The following is a 16501-nucleotide window of genomic DNA, read 5'->3' as shown; positions in this document are numbered from 1 at the left end:
CTCCATGGGGGTGGGGACTTTATTTCCATTGAACAAAGAACAAAGAACAAAAAGAATTACAGCACAGAAACAGGCCCTTCGGCCCTCCAAGCCTGCACCAACCGTGCTGCCTGACTGAACTAAAACCCCCTACCCTCCCTGGGACCATATCTCTTTATTCCCATCCTTTTCATGTATTTGTCAAAAGACGCCCCTTAAAAGTCACTATCGTATCTGCTTCCACTACCTGCCCGGTCGCGAGTTTCAGGCACCCACCACCCTCTGTGTAAAAACTTTGTCTCGTGCATCTCCTTTAAACCTTGCCCCTCGCACTTGAAACCTATGCCCCCTAGTAGGTCAGGGCACCATTTTATGATGGCGCCCTTACATCTGTGGAGCTGGCATTGACAGCGCTATCAGGCCCACCAGGGTGAGGGTGGAAATCACGCCTCCAGATTCTCTGTGCACTGAGTGCTGTGCAGCTGGAGAGCCACATGCCGGTTTTCTCACTGAAACCAACACTCTGGCAAATTATGGGAAGATTCCACCCAACATGTCTTCTTTATTTTGTGTAAGGGCCTTTCTCACTAATGTATTAATATTAAGTAGATGCATCTACTGACAGATGGTTTACCGTACCTTCAAAGCGGACACAGTGGGCAGGATTTTCTGGCCACGCTCACCCTAAGGCCAGAAATTCCTGCCTGAGGTCAACAGACCTTTGCATGGTCCACCCCCCGCCTGCTACGATTCCCGTGGCGGGCGGGACAGGAAAATTCTGCCCATAGAATCAACAGCGATTGGAAAGCATCACTGCAGCTCACAGTGCTGGGATTCACAAAGAAAATGTGTTTACTATGGATATTGATGCTGGGAATGAGACTTCTCATTTTAAGTACTTGGACCAAAACTTTACCGGCATGCCCGCTCCAAAATCGGGGCGGGCGAGACTCGCAGTATGGCATTCTTCATTGGCCTCGGGTGGGATCTAAAAGGCTCGGGTGGACGAGGCAGTAAAATTCTGGCACTAGTGTCAGCATCATGCACGGCCAGGTCTGGTCGAGGGAGTTCATCCCTTTCTGCACTGCAACTTCAGAAAGAAACGGCTGACAATTTCTCCTCACTCTTCCCAAACAGCACTGTGGGTGTACCTACAGGCAGAATCTTCCCGACCCGCCAGTAGTGGGGATTTTGGCGGGCGAGGGGTCTAATTTGACGTGAGCTTAAAAATCAGCTTCTCGACACTGGGATGAAATTCAGCAATCATGTTCTCAGGATTTTAAAGGATTTCCTGCGGAAAATGAAGCCATTTTGCATGCTCTGACAAGTCATGCATGATGTGGAGATGCCGGCGTTACAAAGGAGCAGCGCTCCAAAAGCTAATGCCATTTGCTACCAAATAAGACATGCATGGTCATTGAAAGGCCAGCTCATCAGAATTAGGTTACTCTTCCAAAGTAAGTTCCTCGCCAGTGAAAAATTAGAACATTTATTGTTACGACTGGTGCATAGTGGTGCGCACCTGGTCAGGTAGATGTCTTCCAGGATTAATGGTGAGTTGCTGCTGCATTTTCCTTTTTGGGGAGGTTCTGTAAATGCTTGGGACTGGGTGGTGGGAGTGCAGGTTGAGTGCAAGATGACCAAGGAAGGGAGGAAGGAGTAACAGGGAAGGGTGTGGCAGTGGTCAGGCAAAGGTGGAAGGGATAGTGTAAGGTGCGTATGGGTGTCCTTTAGATAGGGAGCCCAGACCTCTGACCTCATGAGCTAATGGCAAATTTCCGCCTGGTCCTGCCCCAGGAATCGGTGAGCTCCTCACAGGGGCATTTTCATTATGTTGAACAGCACAAGGTCATGCGTGGGCAGGTGTCTGAGCTCCCCACCACCCTCTTGCCCCTGGGCGGAAATCACTCTCACTTTCATCCCCATCACTGAACCTAGACTCCAGTATGCAAGATTCCGGCCTACACCACATGGACTGCACATGGTTCAAGTAGGTGGCTCACCACCACCTGCTGGAGACCAATTAGGCAATTAGGAGTAGGCAATTAATGCTGGCTTTGGTTAACAATGCTCACACATGGACAAATAAAAAACACACAAAACGGCCAGGAACCTCTCAGAATGAGGTGGTCAATATACGTTGGACTGACCATCCGATGTCATTTCATGTAGAACCCTTGAAGCCAATATACCGAGGCTTTAATCTTAGGCTGGAGTTGAAAAGAAAATCACTGAGTCGAAATCAACTGTGCCACCCAGCTGCACCAAATTTACTGGCCTATTTCTGCTGCATAGCACGATGGGGTAAATTCCCCTCGCCATTTTCCACTGTTACTCTGGTGGAAGAGCCGCAGAAACCCCTGGAAAATGGTGCGAACGCACTTAACGAGTGAAAACCGCAGGCACGTGAAACTGAATGTACAAAATTGACGGACGTGAAAGCACCATCAAGCCTGCCCCACAATGTATAATCTGTTTTATAATGGCATATGGTACCCAGAGTCCTTTCTCGAGGGAGATGGGCAACATTTAATTTTCTGCTCTTGTGTCCTTAATTAATATGCTCAAATTCTTTGAGAGCAATTAGCAGGCACGCCACGAATGACCAATTAAACAACCTCCACTTCCCTTGCAGATCTCTTTGACGTTGTTACTGTACGTGGCTTGTGATCTATTGTGTGAAGCACTGTACTAATTTAAAATGGGACAAAGTTAGAATCAGCAATTCATACCTGAAATGTTAACCCCATCTTCTTCTTTCCGCAGATGCTGCCTGACTTGCTGAGTCGTCACAGCGTTTTCTGCTGTTTACAATCTGGCTGTTTTGAGTGATTGCACTCTGATACCCTTAAGCTCCTCTGTTGGTGGTTTACTGACATTCTCAGTCCTTTGTTGTTAAACACAACACATCTTGTTATCGTAGCTATCTTGCAAAGAAGCAGGCAGGGTAGAAAGTGCTCTCTTGTGTATGAGGTGAGTTGTTTGTTGCTAATTCAACTTGGGAGAACATAAAACAAACCATCTTTTCGTTAAAAATCAAACATGGATGGGTTTTTTAAATCTTGTGTAATATTTAGAACCCAAGGTATCCAGGCGATTAGCTATATTTTATTGCTAATAGACTGCAGCATGATGATAACTGCGTACGTTGTCCGGGATGAGTGTTAATCAAGCCCCACAAATACAGCTTTCCCTTGTCAGCCTGGACCTTTTTAATAATGACCCCACATCACATCTTTCCTTGCATGGGAAGCAAATCAGGAGCTTGGGCAGAGCTTTGCTCTGGATCCTACACTTAGCAACACTGTGGATACATTGAGAATGCATCCCCCAGATTAGGAAATGGTTCAATAGCTTGTTATATTTGAGTATCTTTGGACTCTTCTCTATGCCCTTCATTCAACTGTGCTCGGAATCATAAACTACATTACAAGGTATCATAGAAATAACTTGTAGCAATGGAATGGCCCTAAGTATGTCATTGGGCAGCACTAGACCTTTTTTCTGATGGTATATCAAGGATTAAGTGTGTATAAAATGGGTTGTAAAATAAATTGGGAGGCAATCCTAAAGCACTACTCTTTTCCCTCCAAGAACAAGCTGTGAATCTAGCCTAGACATGGGGATCAAAGTTGCCGACTGTTCTCAAGTCACAATAAGTCTGGATAGTTTCATTGTAACAAGTGTTTAGAAGCTCTGCTCAACCATGAGCAGAGCAGGACAGCTCAACCAGAAAGGAATGATAAAGGACAAATGAAATGTCAAGGCAGTTAGAAAGTCCAAAAACTATTGAGCCAACGAGCCTGGTTTCTCTAAGTCAGCAGCCTGCAGCTATTCAACTGCCAAGCGATAACAGCAAAGAGCAAATCATTATAGGAAGCCTAATGCATACAGAACATTCATTGTGAGCAAAGAATTGAGAAGGAAAGGGCGGAAAGCAAAGCATGCTAGGATGACTCACACAGGGCCATACCAGACTGTGAATGTCTGCTCATATCCACCATCATAACCTGGGTCCCAAGAGGCATTAGCAGAGGTCATCGTGGCTGTGACTCTAACATTGGTTGGAGCATGTGGACTTGTGCCTGCGAAGAGAAGGGAGAGAAAAAGAGCTTAGTCCTCACATAGTCACAGTTTATTCCTCATTTGTGCAAAATCTCTCATTATAACATTAATGTCTTTTGGGCTTATTCGTTTCTCCATCTCAAATGAAAGAATTTGGACACCATCTTACCGCCCTTTCACGTTACGCTCCTGCTGCAGTGAAGAAGAATTTTGGCGGCAAGGCAAATCTCCGTTCACTGCAGCGGGATGGGAAAATCGGCTGAATGGTCGGAAAACTCCGGCCTCATTATTCTTTCAAAGGAAATAAACCAGGAGGTTAAGAGTTCAAAGGGAATGTAGGATGAATCCTTGTACCCAAAGAGTAAGAGAGTTATGGAATATCCTACCACGGAAAGACATTGAAGCAAATAATTTATATGGGTTTAGAAGATAATCAGCCACACTGCTGGAGAGAAGAGCTTAAGAAATATGGTACAAAAATGAGACCTGGCTTGTTGGTGTTTTCCTAGATCTATCTCACTTTACCCAAAAGAAACGGTTCAATGCCTTATTATATTTGAGTATTTTTGACATCTTCTCTACGCCTCTCATTCAACTGCGCTCAGAACCATGAATTACATTGCAAGATATTATTACTAGAAATAACTTGTAGCAATGGAAAGTAGACAATAAAAAAATAACTTTATGTGATGTCTTTTCATGACCACAAATATGTTCCAAAGCACTTTACAGCCACTGATGTGCTTTGAAGTGTAGGCACTGTTGTAATGTTGGAATTGCAGCAGCTAATTTGTGAACTGCAAGCTTCTGGAAAAAGCAAAATGATAATGATCATATTATACATTATGGTGATGTTGACTGAGAATCATAGAATCCCTACAGTGAAGAAGGAGGCCATTTGGCCCATCGAGCCTGCACCAGTCCTATTCGCGTAACCCCACATATTTAGCCTACTAGTTCCCCTGGCACACTAAGGTCAATTTAGCATAGCCAAACAACCTAACCCACACACCTTTGGAGTGTGGGAGGAAACCAGAGCACCCAGAGGAAACCCATGCAGATACGGGGAGAATGTGCAAAGTCCACACAGACAGTGAAACTGAGGCCGGAATTGAACCCAGGTCCCTGGCACTGTGATGCAGCAGTGCTAACCATTGTGTCACCATGCTGCCCGAGGAATAAATATTGGCCAGGACACTAAGTTCCCTGCTCTACTCCATAATAGTACCGTGGGTTCGCTTGTGGCCAGCTGAGAGTGCGGTCTCGGTTTACCATTTTATGTGAAAGACAATCCCTCTGACAGCACTGCACTCCGTCAGCACTTCAATGGAGTGTCAACATTGATTTCTGTGCTCAAGTCCTGGAGCTGTAATCTGTTGACTCTGAAACGAGAGTGCTGCCAATCGACCCACAGCTGACACTACTGTGGGTCGGCAGAAGTCTGTCGTTATCATTAGTTACGTTTCATGATCTGAGCTATTGTCAACTACGAGGCTCTCCAGATGAGAAAGTGAACAGCCATTTACAAGATCTCAGTACAAGAATAAGGTTGTAAGAAAATCAAGTGATAGGGAGTATGCTGAAAACTCATACATGGGGGTCAATTTTCAGGAGGTTAACTGGGAACTGGGGAGGTGAGATCACAGCCACTCAATCTAATTGGTCCGAGGATGGCCAATTTTCACGGTTATTTCAATATTGTCAATCCAAACAGCTCAGTCATCATGGTGTTTTTCTGGAGTATCCAGGAATTAAGGATTAATCTCCAGCACACTGCTGCAAACAGCCCAGGAGAGATATTCTAGGGGCATTAAAAAATGTATTTTTCATTTTCTGCCAACACTTTTGTTTCCCAGTTATAAGGGAGTTGGGGGCGTGGCCTGTTGACTGGTTGAATCAGCAGAGGTGGGAAGTTATGTGATAAAAGCTCCAGGAATAATTCAACCAAAATTGGCAATGTTAAGAGCAAATTCATCCCTATATATTTTTAATGGGGCAGGTTTTCTGGAAGTTTGGGGAACAATTCACCCAACAGTGAGTGTTTCTGTAAGATTTCCGAGTAACACTAGCTATTATGAATGCAACATCATACTTTGTTTCACTGGGATTAAGAGCTTGCTCACAGCGTGAGGATAATATGAGCAAAATCTAGGAGAAAGTCCAAACTGGAAGAGGAACAAGGAAGAGTGGGTTTAGTTCAACCTCAGAAAGAGCAGTCCTTTCCACTCAGCTGTACCTAGTGCATGAGTTTCAACCAGTGTTACACTCAGCAGGGTTCCTCCTATTTGAAATGTCAAATGTCCACCTTCACCTCATCCTCCCTACGGTCACAGAAAGTGTCCAATTGCCAGATTAGTCATAGTCATAGAGGTTTACAGCATGGAAACAGGCCCTTCGGCCCAACTTGTCCATGCCGCCCTATTTTTTTAAACCCCTAAGCTAATCCCAATTGCCCACATTTGGCCCATATCCCCCTATACCCATCGTACCCGTGCTTTTTAAATGCTTTTTAAAAGAATTTAAAAGATTGCACTGCTCCCCCAGACAGGAATATATCTGGGTAACAAGAGGGTTGTTGAAAATCTGTAATATATTAGTGGGCCAAAGAAAAAGGATAAACAAGAGCAGAATTGCCAACTACCTCCTGATTGTTCTTGCAGGGTGTCATGCTCATTTTTAAAGGTGAGACTCCCTCTCTTTAAAAATCGGGGGTGTGGGGGCATCACCTGTTATATGGCCCGTCACATATTTAACCCTACAGACCTCAACAGAACTGATTCACAAGGATGTCATATCATAGAATCCCTAAAGTGCAGAAGAGGCTGTTCGGCCCATCGAGTCTGCACCGACTCTCTGACAGAGTAACTGACCCAGGCCCTCGCCCCCGCCCTATCCCAGTAACCCCGCACATTACCCATGGCTAATCTATCCAACCGATACATCTTGGGACACTAAGGGGCAATTGAGCACATCCACCTAACCTACACATCTTTGGACTGTGGGAGGAAGCCGGAGCACCCGGAGGAAACCCACGCAGACAGAGGGGGAGAATGTGCAAACTCAACACAGTCACCCAAGGCTGGAATTGAAGCTGGGCTCTTGGAACTGTGAGGCAGCAGCATCAACCACTGCGTAACTGTGCCACCCCATACAATGTTTTGTATCCCACCCATACCCAATGCTGCCTCCAATTTCTCCTTGCATTATGTACAATCCCCAGTTGAAAGATTAAGTGAACTACTTCCTAACTTCCACTTGCTGTTTGGAGACAGCCTGAGGTGGCTGTCTGAAATCTCCTCCCTCTGAGGACAAGCCTTGCGTCTGCTCTATAACCCTGCACGGTGGCAAAGATGCGATCGGAACATTTGGGTCACATCCCCACCATGAGCCTGGCTTTGGGGGGGCTCCTGCTCTCTGGCTGTACTCATTTTGAACAGTGGCGTCAGTGTAAGACTGAGACCATAGCTTGTGGATTTTCACACTTTGTCTGCTTTTCTCAAAGACCTAGGCACTGAAACTGATGAATATTGTAGTGGGGTTACACATGAGAGTTGTGAGTGGCAGTGATTAAATTCTGCAATCGCAACACAGTGTTGTGCCTTAGCAACCAGACTGCGTGGAGGTACTTTGTCATTAAGTCAGTTTGACAAAGTGATGAACCTGAACTGTACCACCTCTGAGTATTTATTTCCATGCCCATTATTAATCCTCCCACCTAAACTATACTTAGATTGAAACTTGGCGCATCAATCAGGATCTCCGTTTGCATTGTCATTCAAATTTTATTTTCTTTGGCTAATAAACCATGTCTTCACATTATTGTGGAGCTGAAATACTCACAGGACTGATGCTGTTCGAAAGGAATTCCAGCAAAATCTCACCACCAGTAATTAAACAAAGCAAAAGTCAGACAGAACGGGCTATCTTAATGGTTCAGTGAGAGCCGCAGTCTACTCAAGATTGATCACTGAAGGGGGTGCTTTACATTCTTGTGGAGTTTTCAGTATTCTTCATTTCGATGAACCTCTCAGTCAGAAGACTGTTCCGAGTTTTTTTTAAAAATCAATTATTTCAACTGGCCGCACGCTGGGAATTGTTCTACAGATGATGCCAATTAATGCCTTAGTGGCATTGTGGATTGTGGGCGGAATTTTCTCAAAAGAAATTTTAAGTGTAAAACGGGCGAGATATCAGGAGGTTTTCTCGCCCGTCTTTTCAGCCAGGTAGGAAATAATAATTAACGGCACCCTCTGCAGTACAGAGGCCGCAATGTGATTCTTGCCAGGAGAGGGGCGTGCAGTCTCAGCTCGCCTGTGAGGCCAGCTGCTGAGCTCCAGGGGCACCATTGCGCAGGTGCGCCGATCTCCAAGTATACTGTCTACACAGGGATCTGTCACCTCCCCCCACCCACCCCCCAACACGGACATGGAGAGCCGGTAAAATCCCACCCTGTGTGTATGGACAGGTGTGCAGTTTTAGTTTAATTTGTGGTCAGGCTGTGCATACAGTAGCACTTGTATCCAAGTCAGATGTTCCCATTTGCTCGACTGAAAAACCTCCTCTTCAAGCACCACTTCTAATGTGGCCATTATATTGGTTACACAATGCTGGGAAATGATCTTGCCAAGGTATTGAAGATGCATGATATGGATCAGTATCACCACAATAGGGCGGTATGGTGGCACAGTGGTTAGCTCTGCTGCCTCACAGCACCAGGAACCCGGGGTCAATTCTGACTTTGGGTGACTGTCTGTGTGGAGTTTGCACGTTCTCCCCATGTCTCTGTGGGTTTCCTCCGGGTGCTCCCGTTTCCTCCCTCAGTCCAAAGATGTGCAGGCTAGGTGGATTGGCCGTGCTAAGTTGCCTCTTAGTGTCCCAAGATGTGCAGATTAGGGGGATTAGTGGGGTAAATACATGGGGTCACAGGGGATAGCGCAGGGGTGGGCCTGGGTAAGTTGCTCAGTCGGAGAGTCGGTACAGACTTGAAGGGCCAAATGGCCTCCTTCTGCACTGTGGTGATTCTATATCAAAAAGTGAGAGCAAAGCATGCATTAGGAAGAATCCTTTGGTTAGTGGGATATCTTTTAAATTGAACAGTAATTTTAGTTATTTTTCACATTTCCTTCCTCTTCACAGGCCTCTCTGGCTGATGTGTCTGATCTTGCCCATTCCCAGGCCAAGTAAGATCACTTGTGAGCTCCCCCACCCCCCCTCCCTGCACCTTCCCCCACTGCTATTCCACCTTCAGTCCAGTTAAGTGCAAACATTTTGACTATTCCTCCAGCAGGAGGTGGTGGGGCATGGGGAGGGGCACCTTCACCTGGCAAGCCACCCAGTGTACCCCAGCAGACGGGTTTGTTGTCTGAGGGGGGGGGTTCCACTTGTGTGAACTTACTGTGTTCAGTGGAGGGCCCCATTAGTCACAGGAACAGCCCCTGCCCCTGACCCACTGCTTGGCACCTGTCTAATTGGCCCCAGCAAGTCCCCCCATCTCACTGAGCCTTGGTCCTCTGGCACCGATTTTCCTCCCAGGCCTCCTGCAGTACCCGCAGTGGCCACCATTCCGGGTGGTGCTGATGGGTCTGAAGAGCTGCTGGCCATCTGACTGGTTGGCCGGAAGCTCATGGAGGCGGGACAGTCCTCGTCCTGAAGGCCCTGGGGACCCTTGTGATTTAGGTTGTGATTTAAAACCACTGGAGCTCTTGGAAATGACTGCGGCAAGGTTGCCACTGGCTCTGCAGTCAGTAAACTACAGCAATTAAATCCAGCCCCATGTCTTTACATCTACAACACTGGCCTGCCAGATGTTTTCATTCACTGAGGATCTGCGTTGGGTAAATTTGATACCTGTGGTCAGTTCTTTACTGCAACTTAGCCGTATACCTTAAATAGCACCTTTGGGAATAGTGAGTGAAGACCCAGTAAATCCTACAATGACTAGAGTCTGTATTTTCATGTTAGGGGTGTAGCTCTTTCTCAGCACAACCTTGCTGTGTAAATAAATAGGATTTATCACCACCACTGTTCAGCAGAGTTCCCAAGGGGTTTTTCCAAGTAACCAATGTCTGCTCTATACACAGCACGAATAAAACTGACATTTAAAAATGTTGGACGGAATTTTCCAGTCGGTCACACCAGCGGGATTTTCTGGTTTCAGACCTTGAAACAATTTACTGGAGGGGGTGCAGGGGAGATTTACCAGGATGTTGCCTGAGATGGAACATTTAAGTTATGAAGAGAGATTGGATAGGCTTGGGTTGTCTTCATTGGAGCAGAGAAGTCTGAGGGGCGACCTGACTGAGGTGTTCAAGATTATGAGAGACATGGAGAGGGTGGATAGGGAGCAGCTGTTCCCCTTCATTGAAAGGTCAGTTATGAGGGGACACAAGTTAAAAGTGAGGGGTGGGAGGTTTAGGGGGGATTTGAGGAAAAACCTTTTTACTCAGAGGGTGGTGACGGTCTGGAATGCTCTGCCTGGAAGGGTGGTGGAGGCGGGATGCCTCACATCCTTTAAAAAGTACCTCATAGAAATCATAGAAACCCTACAGTGCAGAAGGAGGCCATTCGGCCCATCGAGTCTGCACCGACCACAATCCCACCCAGGCCCTATCCCCACATATTTACCCGCTAATCCCTCTAACCTACACATCTCAGGACTCTAAGGGGCAATTTTTAACCTGGCCAATCAACCTAACCCGCACATCTTTGGACTGTGGGAGGAAACCGGAGCACCCGGAGGAAACCCACGCAGACACGAGGAGAATGTGCAAACTCCCTGGATGAGTACTTGGCACGCCATCATATTCAAGGCTATGGGCCAAGTGCTGGCAAGTGGGATTAGGTGGGCAGGTCAGGGCATTTCATGCATCGGTGCAGATTTGATGGGCCGAAGGGCCTCTTCTGTACTGTAGTATTTTGCGATTCTGTGAATTCACAAAGTATTAGAGTAAAAATAGCAATTCAATTGTAAAGACCCTCACTTTCAACTTTCAGAGACCTACTATCAAACAGGAAATGATACCATAACTTCCTTTACACCGCCTGATACCCAATTACTGACTGAGTTGCCGAGAACCATTAATGCCAACACCAGACAGGAATAAAGATTCAATATAGGGACAGAGCTTTGTGCATTTTCACAACTGCAGATTTCTTGTTAAAAATCACCCTGGGCTTTAGTGCACGCTCTCGCCTGAAGATTATTATACTCGGGGTGTAGTAGATGCAAAACACTGCGGTGTGAAAACCCAAGGATTATAGCTCAGCAAGTAAATTAGTTCGGCAAATGTACCAACCGACGCACAAAACAAGTCTTAATATTTCCATATGCTAAATCACTCTACACTTGAACTCCATGGGAGCAGAATAACAAGAAGGAAATGCAATTCCTGATAGGTAGAAACCCTCATCTAAATTCAAGTGGCCAACTGAAGAAATGGTGACAGAATGTAACCTTGACAAATGAGAGGAAGTGTGGAGGTAACATTCAGTCGAGTGTGAAATTAAACTGAAAGCCTTTGCTATGGAAGCCACTTTCCTCATAAAACCCACATAGATGATGATTGGTCCGGATCTGAAAGTCTCTGACATGGGATGGGCTGTTATCAAAAAGTAACTGGCCATTTCTCCAGCTAGCGTCGTATATTTAGCAAGGAATAAAGAGCCCCAATCATGCATTGACATTCCAGCGCTAACAGGACCATAACAATAAGAATCTGACTTGTTACCAGAAAGGAATCATTTAAAACAAATGTAAACACAAATATCTCTTCAACAGAGACCCAGAAACCAATGAGAAACTGTGCTCAGCCGCTCTGATAGCCAGCAGATCAAGGAGAGTGTGAAGGACATTCAATCCACTGTGACTGACACACTTCAGGGCTTCTAACTCAAAGATATTGAAGGCTGTCCCTACGTGGAATCAGGATTTATTTTCTCGCTAAATTAAATTTTCCCTTTGTAAAGTTGTGATGATGCCGTCAATCAACACCAGTAACGTGGTGGGGATGATTTCCTCTGTGTGAAGGTAACAATATTATAAATCTGTTCCACAAAAAAAGGGGGGTTTCTGGCTTTATAGCATATATCACAGAAACTAAACATTCCACCCCATGTTGGCTCCGATGCATTGGACAGCTTTCGAGAGAGGAACAGTCAGTGACAGTACGATTTTAAAAGTGACTTGTAAAAAAAAATTGATTTCAAACGAAAACCATAAATATCGACTTTGCAAAGCAAATTAAGCTTTTTTTAATTAAAAAAAGAGACTTGCATTTATATAGTGCCTATCAGGCCTAAAGGTGCCTTTGCAACCAATGAAGTACATTTGAAACATGGACCGAAATTCTCCGGCCGTTCACAACGATGGGATTATCCATTTCCACTGGCGCACCCCCACTTGCGGGTTTCCCACCAGCAGGCGGGTGGTGACATCGATGGGAATTCCTATTAACAGCGGTGGGACCAGAGGAACAAGGCATTAGCTCCCGCCGGCGGGGAACACGCGGCTGGGAAGCCAGAAAATCTCACCCATAGTCACCCCCGTGTTGGAGGAAAAGCAGCAGCCAATAGGATAGCCCCCACATCATCTTTGAAACAGTATTTGGGATGTTTTACATCCAATTGAGAGAGCAGATGGGATCATGGTTTAATGTCCCATCTGAGGGACAGTGCAGTGCTGACAGTGTAACATTCCTGCAGTACTGTGCAGGGATGTCAGCCTGGATTCTTGTGCTTAACTCTCTGGTCGGAGACCTGAATTCGCAACCTTCTGACTCACAGACTAGTGTTGCTGCCAACTCAGCTACGACTGACACTTACACTTTTAGACATTGAGTGAAAAGCGGATTTATATCAAGACAAAAGAGCTGTTTGTTAAATTGAAGGATTCACTGTTGGATTTTATTATTATAGATCTGCAGAATCGGGGAAAATGAGACGCACTGGGGTTTAATTTCTTTTGCGCTCTATTTTTAGCGCATTGGTTAATATGTTCATGTTATTTTCCACGCATAATAATGACTGTTAAATTAATGCAGATAAGAATTTAATGTGAACAAATTAACAAATGCGGTAGAAGCAATGCAGAGAAGAATTAAGCCCCCGCACTAACAATCTTCTCATAGTTTACCGAGATGCTGAAGACCCTGTACAATCAAAAATATCTTCCAATTTCTTGCACAATTCGTTCACCTACAGTCCTTTTGGAATTAAAATTTGAGTTCCTGTTGAATGTAATTAAATGTGCATGTCCTGCCTCTTGCTGGCAAAGCAATCATGTGACTCCATTTCATAGAATAATGCAGGACAGAAGGAGGCCACTCACTAATCTGTTGATCGTGTTTTTTTAGGGACTCTGGGAGTCAGGTGTCATTTTGAACATGAGCCCTGCGCCTTTGAGATTCCAGCGTTGTGGGATGTCGGTTTTTTAGGGACCCCGGGGTATTTTTGATGGCTGTTGAAGTAAATTAAGGAAGCGTTTGCCTTCAAAAAGAAATTCCTGATGCAAATTTGAGGTCCTGGAATTGCTTCATCCGGGTTTTCGCAGCCACTATCTGGAAACACGGGGTTATGTTAAACACAGCTGGGATAATACTTTTCAGTATTGGTAAGGCTGACACTGTTCATCTTAAATCAATGCAGCAATGTAAATGTGCATGTATTTTAACACACAAACATGTACACGCACACACACATATATGCACACACATATACGGCACACACATATGCATACACTGACATGCACGCACACACATACCTAGACACATATACACACATGCACACCAACAGGTTCAAGAACAACTTCTTCCCTACTGTTATCAGTCTTTTGAGTGGTTCTATCAAATATTATGCTGATCTTTCTCTTTTCACCTACCTGTAACTGCAGCACTATATTCTGCACCCTATCTTTTTCCTTTTCCCCCATGTAAAATGGTATGCTTTGCCGGTATAGCCCGTAAGAAATAATACTTCTCTCTGTATCCCAGTACATATGACAATAAGTCAAATCAATTCGCACACACACACACACCTATGCATGCATACAAACACACACATGCATACATACACATAGACACACACATACATACACGACACACATATGCACACACTGACACATACACACGCGCACACACATATACACACACACACACGAACACATATACACAGACACAGTGCATATCTTAGGACAGAATCCATAGATGATTTTTGAAAGCTTGAGCAGCCATTCAAGGCACTCTGAGAAGAATTTCTCACTTTCTGTTGGGAAGTAACTACAATAATATTAAATGTCATCGGAGAAAAGAAAATCAGAGTTAATAGCAAGGTAGATTCTGGTCACCTCCTGTAGGTGTGATATCCAATCAAAGCACTATAATTGTACAGCGTCAGATGAATAATAATTAGGCTGTATTTTCATATATTGCTAATGGTTACTGAGAATTACTTATATTCTCACATCCAATTACATATGGGGCACTCAGCTTTCAGAAACTAGCACTAATTGATGTTTGATTATTCAATGTGTGTAATTTAAGGGACATTCAAGGGTATTTGGACTGAGTCTGGTCAGTTCACGGCAAGCAGCAATCCAGAGAACGCAGTATTTACACCACTGCATCTAAACCGACATACAGAGTGCTGATGAACCTGGAAATCCTCACACTTTATCACCAAGGGGCTGGTGGGGGAGATTAAAGGCATCTTGTCGCCTGAAACCAGGTACCTTCTTTACACTGGACTGGTAGCAGTGTGATACGAACATCATCAGACTGCATGTTGCACATATACAATACTGAGGTTCCAATGGGACCCTTGCTGTTTGTCATTTTCATAAATGGATGAGGAAGTGGAGGGATGGGTTGGTAAGTTTGCCGACGACACGAAGGTTGGTCGTGTTGTGGATAGGTTGGAGGGATGTCAGAAGCTGCAGCGTGACATAGATAGGATGCAAGACTGGGCGGAGAAGTGGCAGATGGACTTCAACCCGGATAAATGTGTAGTGGTCCATTTTGGCAAGTCAAATGGGATGAAGGAGTATAATATCAAGGGTAAGACTCTTAGCAGTGTAGAGGATCAGAAGGACCTTGGGGTCCGGGTCCATAGGACTCTTAAATCGGCCTCACAGGTAGAGGATGTGGTTAAGAAGGCGTATGGTGTGCTGGCCTTCATCAATCGAGGGATTGAGTTTAGGAGTCGGGAGATAATGATGCAGCTTTATAAGACCCTCGTCAGACCCCACTTGGAGTACTGTGCTCAGTTCTGGTCGCCTCATTACAGGAAGGATGTGGAAAAGATTGAAAGGGTGCAAAGAAGATTTACAAGGATGTTGCCTGGATTGGTTGACATGCCTTATGAGGATAGGCTGAGGGAGCTCGGTCTTTTCTCCTTGGAGAGACGAAAGATGAGAGGTGACCTGATAGAGGTGTACATGGGGCTTAATAGGATTGAGGGTTATGGGCAAGCCTATATATAAGCCCAGGTAGGTAGGGACATGACCGGCGCAATTTGTGGGCCGAAGGGCCTGTTTGTGCTGTATTTTTTATATGTTCTATGTTCTAATGCTCCATTTTCTACTGCAGACCATCTTCCAGTGAAAGTCGTTCTGCAGCATGGTCGTTTCCTATTGTGCTGGATCTGCCTGGAAAGTACAAAAGTGGGTAGATTCAGAAAGCAGCAGAAACACCAGGGGACTGTGTCTTGCTGCTTTAAGTCACACGTTCCACTTTACCATTTTGGCTGAGGATCTCCACCTGACACGGTGGGAAGGACCACACGAGTCAACAATGTTAGGATGACCATGAGCTGAGAACTGGCTAGGACAAAAATGGCAGCCTCAGTCAGGCAATAGCACTGGCTTCTATTTATCTTTACTGCTAGTGGTGGTTTGCTTTGCAAACTGTTTCTCTTGGTCTCTGGAGAAAGGCATACTGTCTTACTGGTTTCCTCAGGCTGTGTTATCATAGTATTCCTACAGCACAGAAGGAGGCCATTCAGCCCATCAAGTCTGCACTGACAACAATCCCACCCAGGTCCTATCCCCGTAACCCCACATATTTACCCTGCTAATCCCCCTGACAGTAGGGTCAATTTTTAACATGGTCAATCAACCTAACCCCACATCTTTGGACTGGGAGGAAACCGGAGCACCCGGAGGACACCCACGCAGACAGGGGGAGAACGTGCAAACTGTGCACAGACAGTCACCCAAGGCTGGAATTGAACCTGGGTCCCTGGCGCTGTGAGGCAGCAGTGCTAACCACTGTGCCACCCTGTCGCCCTTGCTTGCTAAAGTAGATGTTACGTAAAGTTACGTAAATGGACAACATTCGCTCCATCACAGATTTACTCTGGCACACACTTGGCTGTATTAATGAGGTATTGGAGAAAGATTCCTCATGCAATGATGGTGTTTGAAAGCAGATAGATTTACAAATCATCCTGCTTAAAGCTCATTAAG

At 45.3% G+C, this 16501-nt stretch overlaps 1 protein-coding gene across 1 annotated transcript in view; it reads right to left on the bottom strand.

Annotated features, from left to right (window-relative positions):
• Positions 1-16501, bottom strand: part of igsf9bb (immunoglobulin superfamily, member 9Bb) — a 683212-nt gene that overhangs the window by 84041 nt on the left and 582670 nt on the right. The window contains exon 13 of the mRNA XM_078198934.1: positions 3941-4064. Coding sequence (XP_078055060.1) covers positions 3941-4064 — 124 coding nt within the window. The remainder of the gene's footprint in view (positions 1-3940; positions 4065-16501) is intronic.

This window comes from Mustelus asterias, chromosome 27 (assembly GCF_964213995.1).
Source record: "Mustelus asterias chromosome 27, sMusAst1.hap1.1, whole genome shotgun sequence".
Lineage (NCBI taxonomy): Eukaryota > Metazoa > Chordata > Chondrichthyes > Carcharhiniformes > Triakidae > Mustelus > Mustelus asterias.
This window is presented reverse-complemented; position numbering and strand designations above follow the sequence as displayed.